Below are 11,217 nucleotides of genomic sequence, written 5' to 3'. Positions count from 1 at the left end.
TTTACCATCTGCGGAGGAAGGTTTCCGGTGAGACTGTTGTTGGATAGGCTTCAGAGCCGAAGTCTGCAATGGCAGGAGTGGCAGCAATGAGTGATGAAAGAGAAATGTTTGTTCTCTGATGAGAGGGACCTACTATTATGCTGCTCTATTTGTCACTCTCATGGTGCTCTGTTCGCAAGTATATTTGTCTCTATATTTGCAGCTATTTGCTCGTTGAGATAAATGTATGTTTGGCAGGTATGAATTCCAAATGCAGTATGGATCGATAGGCTAGTCTGTAGGAGCAACACTGGGATATGCTCAAGAAACGCCAGAGAAGCGTTTAATATCATGCATTGGTGATGGAAGCTTTCAGGTGCAGATGCAAGGATTTTTATATAAAATTCTGTAATATTTTATTTAATGAATAACAATGAATCTGTATTTGAAATATTAAATTCCTTCAGGTTATCTGTTTTGTCCAAAAATCAGTAAGCTTTTATCCCTAAATGTATTCTTCCTTATTTCAACAGGTGACAGTCCAGGATGTGTCTACTATGATTCGAAATGGGAATAATCCTATCATTTTTCTAATTAATAATGGAGGATATAATATGGAAGTTGAAATACATGATGGCCCATACAATGTCATAAAGAATTGGAACTACACCGGTTTAGTAGATGCCATTCATAACGGTGAAGGGAAATGCTGGACTGCCAAGGTATTTTTTTACATTATTGTAGAGTTTGGGACTTAACTTTAGTTGGTCAAAACTCTGTATCAGATTGGTGATCTTAATCTACTCCTCTCTTTTTGATTCTTATCATGGCAGTTTTGTTGTTATTGTCAGCTTTTCATCATTTTTTCTCAGCCCTAGAAAATGTAGGATGCCTAAGTACTCTGTACCAGGTATTTGTTTTGTTATTTAACAACACCCCTTCTTTCTGTTCAGGTTAAGACGGAAGAAGAGGCTGTAGAGGCTATTAAAACTGCCCTACGACCCAAAAAGGATTGCTTATGCTTCATTGAAGTTATTGTACACAAAGATGATACAAGCAAAGAGTTGCTTGAGTGGGGTTCCAGAGTCTCGGCAGCAAACATCAGGCTGCCAAATCCTCAGTAGGGAGGCTTTGAAAAGACTAGCAATTGGAAACACTTTTTTGCCGCTCATGTCTGAGATGTCATTCTTTCTCTGGTCTGGCTTATAGGATCATGTTCGAATTATTTATATTTGAATTTACTTTCTTATATCCGAGGTCAAGTTGTGGTCACAAACATAGGGCTACTTTTTGGTGACTGGTTAGCATGCTTAGTGTTTAGTGTCAAACTTAGTCGGAGCTATTTTTGCAATATAATTAGAATAACAAAATTTCTGGTTATGGGTTTTTGATCCAGATGATCTGTATGCGTGAGGATTGCTGCAAAAAACCACATGATTGACTGTGAAAATCGCTCCAAGTGAGGTAAGTTTAATGGTTAATGCTCATAGTCCAATATGTTACCATGTTCTTCATCTGATTCGCAAGCATACATCAACAATGTTGTTCAAACAACTGCTTTAGACATTCGCTATGCAGAGATTTCAAATAACTTGGCCATGGATTTTGATAGGTCATTCCCGTTCAATTTCTTTTATATTATAATTCCTCAAGAAAAGACAACTTGAACGCTAAACACTAAATGTAAAACGGATATATTACCTGAAACGCTAAACTCCAATATTACCTGAAACGCTAAGCTGTTTTAGCACGACTCTAATGGTTTTGAACAGTGCCCACATAGTGATCCATGAAAAATAAGTCATATTTTGCCAATTAAAAATTACCTGAAACGCCAATAGACTCGTCGTTATTGCTAGTATTTCCGTCAATATAACGGTCGCACTCTCATATGCTTCTCGGTCTTCTCTTTAACAGACGGACAGCAACAGCGCTGTTCTCGGAAGAATGTAATTAGGATTCGACGGACAATTCAAGATTCAACGAACATTAACAGAGTTTATTGATTAGCAAGTAGATGAATATCGGTCGTGTTGGTTCTCACTGAAACTTATCCCAAATAAAATATTAATGGAAAACTTCCACACGTAGTCCGATGAACGGGCCCCATTTGACCAACTTAGTTCATGCAGTTGATAACGTGTCTCTGGTAAGAACCACGTGTCAAACCTTTTAATCAAACTTTTTGTGATCTAAAAAGGTGTCATGTAACCCACTGTCCGCATGGGTATTGGCATGGTAGCCATATGGCAGTCTCACATCTGCTAAAAAAACAAGAAAACACCTTCACCTGCTGCTAAAAATGCAAAACAATACAAAAACAATTCCTCATGCTAAGATATTAACTCTCTGCCTGGATCAACTCATTCTCCTCAGTGCAGTGCACCAGAATACATTCAGCTCATTTTCCTAAGCACACAAGAATACCTTAGGCTGAGTGCACCAGAATACCTTCAACATTCAGCTCATTCTCCATAGCATAGGCTTCACATTCGATTATGATCATATAACGGAAACAAATAAAGTATGTGTTTTGGAGACATGCAAAATATTGATGGTTTCCATATCTATATGCCTCTTTGAAATCTGGAGATGCATGAAATGTTCCATATCTGCGATTCTTCCATATCTGCATGCCTCTTGGAAATCTAGAGAAGCTTGAGCTCTGGCATATTTGTATGCCGCTTTACAATCTGGAGAAGCTTGAAGTTTTTCATATTTGTATGCCTCTTCACAACCTGGAGAAAATTGAAGTCTACCATATTTGGAAGCCCATACGAAGGTACTGCATATGAGAGCTGTGGAATAATATAATATAATTGAACATTTCTATGAGCAATGTTGTTATAAAATTATTTATTTCAAATTTCAAGAATATTCCTAGATCCTTGTGTATCAAATTTCGGAAAATGCTTTAAAATCTGCAATTTAAAAAAAAATGCCATTCTCTGTTCCTTTTAAATTCTTTAAATTGATTTTTCGTCTTCACTAGAGAAACCCATCTAAACTCAGAATCTGATCATTTTGTGCACTTGTGCATATGATATAACACAGGTTTATATGATGGTAATTCTAAAGTTTGCGTATCCTTTGCGTTGATTTTGATAACATTTTGAAATCCAAATTCGGCTGCCAAGATTTCATTAATGTTAATACCATAGTGGTTGCCTCTGCTCGGTGGTCTGTACTTGTAATTAGATGTTTTGGTTTTCAATTTACTTTGTACAATCGCTGCTAGCATATTGATATTGTAATGTTGTGGTTTCATTGGTAGCTTTAACCATAATGAAGCTAATTTTGTTGCGTGAAGGTAACATTCTCAAAATTATAGACAGTAGAGCCATGAACTCGCTCGAGGTAATTTCATTCTTATTCTGTCACACTTAATTGAGTTTATAGAGGGGTTTCTGTGTTTGCAGAATGAATAAGTCATGCCCAAGATTTTAGTGTTTTATTATACTTACATGAGATAAGAAATCATTGAGATTTATCCTTCAATACTTATTGTAGATCCATACATGGAATAAAAATCCATTGTGATCTGCGTAAGTCTGATGACTACCTAACTGGTTTGGGCTTGCTAATGTTGTCTCCGTCGTGGTTGCTTGCTCTGTTTTTCATCTTGCAGGGAAAATATAGAACAATATTGTATCTATCTAGAAACTGTACACAAATTATAACCAGGACAATGCAGCCTACCAGCTAGCAATAGATTCGCACCAGCGAGCAATCCCAAGTGAGTAATGCAAGCCAGCGATGCACGCCATTAATCTTAGCAATAAAAGGCCCTTGCCCTGCCATTTCTTTCTTTCTCAGTTCTGGCGCTAAAGTCCCTCCTTGTCAGTTCATTATTGTATAAAAATCAATAAGTCTCAGTAACTGGATGGGTATTGCGCAATGATTATGGAGTATATTTGAGTTACAGCTCACATTTTTGAGGAGAGATTGTCAAAATTCTGAATCTCTTAATATGCTCAGTAATAGAGTGACATTTTGAAATCCAAATTCGGCTGCCAAGATTTCATTAATGTTAATAACATAGTGGTTGCCTCCGCTCGGTGCTCTGTACTTGTAATTAGATGTTTTGGTTTTCAATTTACTTTGTACAATCGCTGCTAGCATATTGATATTGTAATGTTGTGGTTTCATTGGTAGCTTTAACCATAATGAAGCTAATTTTGTTGCCTGAAGGTAACATTCTCAAAATTATAGACAGCAGAGCCATGAACTCGCTCGAGGTAATTTCATTCTTTTTCTGTCACACTTAATTGAGTTTATAGAGGGGTTTCTGTGTTTGCAGAATGAATAAGTCATGCCCAAGATTTTAGTGTTTTATTATACTTACATGAGATAAGAAATCATTGAGATTTATCCTTCAATACTTATTGTAGATCCATACATGGAATAAAATCCATTGTGATCTGCGTAAGTCTGATGACTACCTAACTGGATTGGGCTTGCTAATGTTGTCTCCGTCGTGGTTGCTTGCTCTGTTTTTCATCTTGTAGGGAAAATATAGAACAATATTGTATCTGTCTAGAAACTGTACAAAAATTATAACCAGGACAATGCAGCCTACTAGCTAACAATAGATTCACACCAACGAGCAATCCCAAGTGAGTAATGCAAGCAAGCGATGCACGCCATTAATCTTAGCAATAAAAGTCCTCTGCCCTACCATTTCTTTCTTTCTCGGTTCCAGCGCCAACGTCCCTCCGTGTCAATTCATTATTGTATAAAAATCAATAAGTCTCAATAACTCGATGGGTATTGCGCAATGATTATGGAGTATATTTGAGTCTCAAAATTCTGAATCTCTTAATATGCTCAGTAATAGAGTGAACTTATGAGCATGAATTACTAGAATTTCTACATAAGAAATATTGTTGGTATGAATTTTCCACATCACCATCCAAGATTCCAAAATTTCTTGTGCCTTCCATCAGTTTTGAAACAGAGCTGGACTCTGCTCGGGCAAGCCGGCCATATGCCCCTGTCTAGTAACAGAAGAAATGAAATGGGGAATTGGCATCAACGAGTAATTTCATTTTGGACAATTCGTTCCAATTAGTGCTTGCCAACATCAACAATTGTCACACACTTGCAACAGCGTTGGCATCGACAACTTACTAATTTTTCGGTTATATAGGCAGGGACTACCGGCTGCATGCAACACTTGTTTTGTTAATGTATATGGATAGGCATGCTTGATATTCTTTGTGCATTTTACTTAATGTGTTTGTGATGTGGATAAGAAAACTAGTTTTTATAACTATATTCATGTATTTAAAGCATGTGGAAAAAAATGAAATGATTAAGAATGCATGCTTTATAGATTTGTGCATTTCTTTAATGAAAGATAAGTAGGCGTTGTTTTTGTATGCATTTATTAATGCATTGAAAATATACATAAAAAAAAATAGACTTGCATTTATAGGTATGTCCATTGTAAAATGCATAATAAAAGCAAGAGGCTTTTAATTTTATTTTTTAATATTATCCAATGTTATTATATTGTTATAAACAAGAATGACTATGTCCCAATGGTGCATGTAAAAATAAAAGATTAAAGATATATTTTAATGTTATTTATGCATGTGCAAGGAAGTGGTTCTTGCACTTGGAGATGCATGTAAAGTAAAGATTAAGGATGCTTTTTAATGTTATCATGTATGTGCATGAAAGTGAAATATAAAAGATGCATAACAAATAGAAGATTATCACTGATAATTGGTAGAAATTGATTATATGGGTTTTGATAAATGTATATATTACCTAATCATTTTGATAGAGTTACTGGAGATAGCATTTGCAAAGTGAAGGATCATTAATGCAGATTACGAACTGCAGGAAACCACCAAGCCATGCAAATACTATGCTAAAGAAATGTGGGGTGAAGTGTTGAGAAACATGACATCATGATTGAATGTATTGACCCCTAGTTAATTATACTTGAATTAAAGATTGTGCCCTTTTGTAAAATTTTAACAACGGACAAGGGATGGACTCCCTTGCTTTAGATTTTCCTGTATATTCACAGCTCATGTAATGTACTCAAACACATGACAAGAATCTACTCTAATCTTTAAATAGCGAAAACCAAGAATCAATAAAAACAATAATCGACAAGAGGAAGGTAATCAAAGACACATAACAAAATTGTTTCTCTAGAGAAAGCCACTTCTCAAAACCCTAAATATCTATTACATTAGTTATAAATATGAGTGATAATACAAAGCTTGTTCTCACAAAAACAATTTTTCACTAGTATGATCCACTCCCTGTCTCACAAGCCCGCACTGACCAACAATTAGCCAATTTTTTTTTCCTATTGAGCCCCTATTTCATTGCGCAATTCCTATGAGGAATAACCAATTAATTGAGAATTCATTCTTCCATAACTATGCAATCCAAAACTAGGTCCTCTTCTGATTGCATGCATGATCTGAACAACTCAAATCATTCCACAACTAATACTACAGTGTCCCTGCACTTTGGTCTCAACTGGGTCTTTCTTTGAACTAACATGCATGCGTTTCTCATGAGGGAATGTTTATTTAGCTAGAGTATCACTAAGGATGCAACAATGCATCAACTCACTACTAATCCTCTACTAGTTCCACAAACAGTTAGAATTAGTTTAATTGTCTATAACTCAGTCAAACTAAGTTATCTAATTACAGCTAAAAAAAAGTCATCCAAGACCCCTAAAATTTAGGGGGAACATATATATGACCACAGAAAGACTTCCAACTTGAAATTCCTAAGCTAATTAAGTCAATTAAACTTAATTAACTATTTACAAATTGCTATGAGAATAGAATTTGATTTTAATTCTCAGTTTAATTCAAGGAAAAATTAAACTGGAATTTCTTGTTGCCATTTCTCAAACACTCCCTCTCAACAAGAAAGGGATTATCAACTACCCCGATCCTATCTCTGTGAAACTTGATTCTACATCTTGACAATGCCTTTGTCAAAATGTCAACATCTTGCTCCTCCGTGGGAACATACTCCAACAACATAATCCATCTCAATACACAATCTCTGAGATGATGGTATCAAATATCAATATGCTTGGATCGATCCTAAAAAAATAGATTTTCAGAGAGTTTGATACAACTCTGATTATTGCAGTAAATCACAGTTGGATCCATCTGCTGACCAAACAAACTAGCCATAATCTTCCTCATCTAGATGGCCTCACATGTTTTCGGACTTGCAGCCATGTACTCTACCTCTGTCGAACTGAGTGCAACAGATCTCTGTTTCTAGCTATACCAAGAAATAGTTGCTGACCCAATAATGAAGATCCCTCCTAATGTGCTCTTCCTATCGGATGGACTCCCTGCACAATCTGCATTGGTGAAGGATGAAGCTTCACTGCCTCTGTCTGTCTGCACCATAATCCATACTGAGTAGTGCCCTTGAGGTACCTCAACACATGCTTTGTCGCCTTCCAATACAACTTGGTAGGCCTAACCATCACTTAACTAAGCTGGTTAACTACATAGTAGATATCGGGTTGTGTTTTCAACAAATACATGAATGGACCCACAAGTTGCATGTAAACAATAGTTTCGACTACTTCCCCTGAAGTAGCATCCTCCTTCCTCTAGTAACCTGCTAGAGGAATCTCCATCGGTTTGTTGCTCTCCATGCAGAATCTACTAAGTATCTCGTTGGCATACTTGCCTTGAGACAAACAATTCCCCATCACTCTGCCATACTTCCATGCCCAAAAAGTAATGCATGAGACCCATGTATTTCATATCAAATTCTCTTGCAAGGTCCTCCTTACAAGACTTGAGCAGTTGATCATCACTTTTCATAATCAAATCATCAACATACAAAACTATGATCAACAATTTACCTTCCATCACTACATGGTACAGGTTTGCATCTGCTTCACTCTTGGTGAAGCCCAACCTGATGAAGTAGATATTGATCGCAGTGTACCAAGCATATGGTGTTTGCTTTAGCCCATATAACACCCTCTTCAGTCGGCACACATGTGACTCATGGTCTAAGGTCTCAAAAACTTTAGGCTTTTATATGTACACCTCTTCCTCAATCGTGTCATTAAGGAATGTTATCTTTACATCCATCTGATGTATTTTCCAACCCATCTACATGGATAGTACAAATATAGATCTGATTGATGAGTACCTTGCAACTCGAGCAAAGGTCTCATCATAGTTAATCCCCTCTACCTATGAAAATCCACAAGCCACAAACCTAGCCTTATACTCCTCCACATTACCATCTATATCTCTCTTTACCTTGTAAAGCTTGGGATCTCACCACTGACTTGTCCTCTAGTCTTTGGACTACATCCCAAACATTGTTATGAACTATGGAGTCATACTCCTCCACCATGGAATCAACCCAAACCAGTTGTTGCACTGCCTCCTCAAAGGATGATGACTCTATCTCAACACATCCGCTCATAAGAGTCATGTATCTAGTGTACCTCTCAAGTGACCTCCTCTGCCTACGATGAGATGTGGGCACTCCCACATTCTCCCGTGCATCATGCAATAACCTATCAGTGTCTCTGGTGTGCTTTCCCTCATCTCTGGAGTGGTTGTCTCCACTTCCGAATCCTCTTCATGTGGCTGCTCCACATCAATCTGAGGCTCTTCAACCTTAAGAGCTAAAATCTCCTCAACCGCATGTAGCTCAAGCTCTGTCTCAAAGGAGACTCGGATGGCCTTCTCCTCATCGAATCTAACATCCCTGCGAACCACTATCATCTGGCTAGTCGAAAATAACACCCGATAGTTGTGAGGTGTATCAGTGTACCCCACAAATACCTAACTCTATTGTTGGCTCAAGTTTATTTCGTACATCTTTGGTCACATGGAAATATATTGATGACCCAAAAATCTTGAAGTGACCAACATTAGGTCTCTTATTGGAATAAGCCTCCTCTGGTGTCTTCATCCCAAGTATATGATGCGGGCTACGGTTATGAAAATAAACCATTGTGTTGCATGCCTTAGCCCATAAGTGTAGTCGTAGGCCGTGATCATGCAACATCGTTCGTTCTGCCCCTACAATGCTTCTGTTATTTCTCTTGGCCACCCCATTTTGTTGTGGGTTATGGGGTGTGGTCAACTCCGCTTTAATCCCTTATGTTGCACAGAAAATCTTAAACTCATTTGAGACCCTCACCACCGTTATCACTCCTCAAAGATTTAACCTTCTTGCCAGACTCTTTCTCAACCAACTGTTTAAATTCACAAAACGTTGTGAAAGTTTGATCCTTCTTCTACATGAAAAATATCCAACATTTACTAGAAAGGTTGTCATCAAATATAACATAATACATGTGTTTGGCCGTGGAAGTAATTGATGATAAACATGTTATTTATCTGACTATGAATTATTTTCAAACATTTTATTATTGAATGGTTTTCTTGCAAAATTTAAGAATAAAAAATCACTACAAAAATATGTAAAAATCATGGAGGAATATTGCAACAATATCCATAAATTACAGCATAAAATATGTAAGACAATTATTCACATGTCATCATTATCATTATGTGCAAACACATGTTTAAATTATAATTCAATCAAATATTATTATATTGATAAATGCTAAACCAAATAAATAACCAGAATTATAATAATGGTCATAAGTAGATAAATAATCAAAGTTATGCCGCCGTCATATGCCATTAACTTTCAATATTCAGACATCTCAATCCACTGAGGAGTCCCATAAACTTGCTATTTTTTAACGCCATCAATTTTGAATACTTATGTTAACTACTCTTTTGTATTTTTAACTTTAACTCCATGAACGTTGAATACGAAATCATGAGAATTAGAATTAGATATACTAAATCAACAATCAAACCAAATATGCTTCACTTGTCCAAGCCAAAAGCTTATAAAATATGATCTTCGAGGATGTCACAAAGTCTATTTAAGACAAAATTTATGTAGAAGATGAGCCAAACATTGTCTTTTAAGTCAAGCATGATAACTCGGGCCCGCTGCAGTTATAAAAGATTGGCCAAACATTTTTTTTTTTGAAGTCCTAGCTATATCAAACAACAATGGAGATGTTGTACATATACAACAAGCTTATCAGCGTACATCATAGTGGTGCAGCTGTACAGATTCCCACTGAAGAACTGCAAGTAAATGTCTAAAACCCTTCAGATCAGATCCTATAATCTTCTCACAAGGCCTCTACGTTCAGATCAAAACTTTCAGAGGGGCGGTTATCATATCCAGTACTTGAAAAAGAGGTCGTCGTTTTGAGATGGTTAGCAGGTTGAATGGTTGGCTTTCCCTTGTCCTCGGAATTGCTAGGATTCTCGTTCCCAGGAGGACTGCATATGTCCGTTTGAGGGGACATTGTATCCTTAGCTGCAGAGATATAAAAATCTTCCATTTCGAAAGATGGTATCCATGGCGATTTAGTTTTGATAACTTTAACATCCAAATCTTCAGCTGCCATGGATTTAACATGCAAATCGCCCAAGTCCGCTTGCTTGATTTTCGTATACTGAATCCTATCCAACAAAGCCACAAATTCCTCGAAATCGTCCCCAGCACAACCCAATCCCGTCCGCTGGCGTTTGGGATCTACTCGATCTGAGGCCTCTTGTTGACCAGATGCAGGTAATTCTAATTCTAACAACAGTTTCGGTCTCTTACTGGAAGCCATGGTTCAATCACAAACCTATGAAACCAACACTGATATCTAGAGTCGGGAATAACGAAATCTCAGTGCGAAAACCCTTCTTGTTGCTGCAGCAGCCATGCCCAAGTAAACTGCAGAGGCAGAGCAGCACTTAACCCACGAAAATCATATGGGAAACCTCATAGAGAACAATACATATATAGAAGGGACTAGGTGAAACTACAAGTGTAGAAACAATTTATTTGACAGAAAACCTAGCAGATCAATAGAGAAGACACCTGCTCAGTCCACATTGTAAATAGGGCACGCAAATTTTCCTCCTTTGATTGAGTGGTTTTCCTAGTTAGCCAATATTTTAATGCTTGCTTTGCGGTTAGTCAAAACGTGTTTTTTTAAATGAATGAATTATTTGTTTATGTTTTAAAATAATCAAAATTCCTTGAACAATATTAACTTTTCATATAATTTCGGGGTTGTCTAGATTTCACATGGAAGAATTTTATTTTTTTTTCACACTTTGCAACTATTTGAATTTTTTTAAGTCGCAGGCACCGGAAATCCTCAGAACCCAAATT

The 11,217-nt window shown here is 36.9% G+C and overlaps 2 protein-coding genes across 2 annotated transcripts; one reads left to right on the top strand and one right to left on the bottom strand.

The window, feature by feature from the left end:
- The first annotated feature begins 236 nt into the window (after nucleotides 1-236).
- LOC149214946 (pyruvate decarboxylase 2-like) lies at nucleotides 237-1,295 on the top strand. Its single transcript, XM_089391019.1, has 3 exons — nucleotides 237-355; nucleotides 513-701; nucleotides 933-1,295. The coding sequence occupies exons 2-3, from the start codon at nucleotides 537-539 to the stop codon at nucleotides 1,101-1,103; spliced, it is 336 nt and encodes a 111-aa protein (XP_089247145.1). The 5' UTR covers nucleotides 237-355; nucleotides 513-536; the 3' UTR covers nucleotides 1,104-1,295.
- Nucleotides 1,296-9,878: 8,583 nt separating this feature from the next.
- LOC149214945 (uncharacterized) lies at nucleotides 9,879-10,896 on the bottom strand. The gene has a single exon (XM_089391018.1). It carries the CDS (start codon nucleotides 10,664-10,666, stop codon nucleotides 10,175-10,177), a length of 492 nt encoding a protein of 163 aa, XP_089247144.1. The 5' UTR covers nucleotides 10,667-10,896; the 3' UTR covers nucleotides 9,879-10,174.
- Between the last annotated feature and the right edge of the window lie 321 nt (nucleotides 10,897-11,217).

This window comes from Pinus tabuliformis, chromosome 1_1 (genome assembly GCF_031772625.1).
Source record: "Pinus tabuliformis cultivar Carrire ecotype Pingquan chromosome 1_1, CPIR1, whole genome shotgun sequence".
Classification (NCBI taxonomy): domain Eukaryota; kingdom Viridiplantae; phylum Streptophyta; class Pinopsida; order Pinales; family Pinaceae; genus Pinus; species Pinus tabuliformis.
The sequence above is the reverse complement of the archived record's forward strand: the minus strand, read 5'-3'. Positions and strand labels throughout refer to the sequence as shown.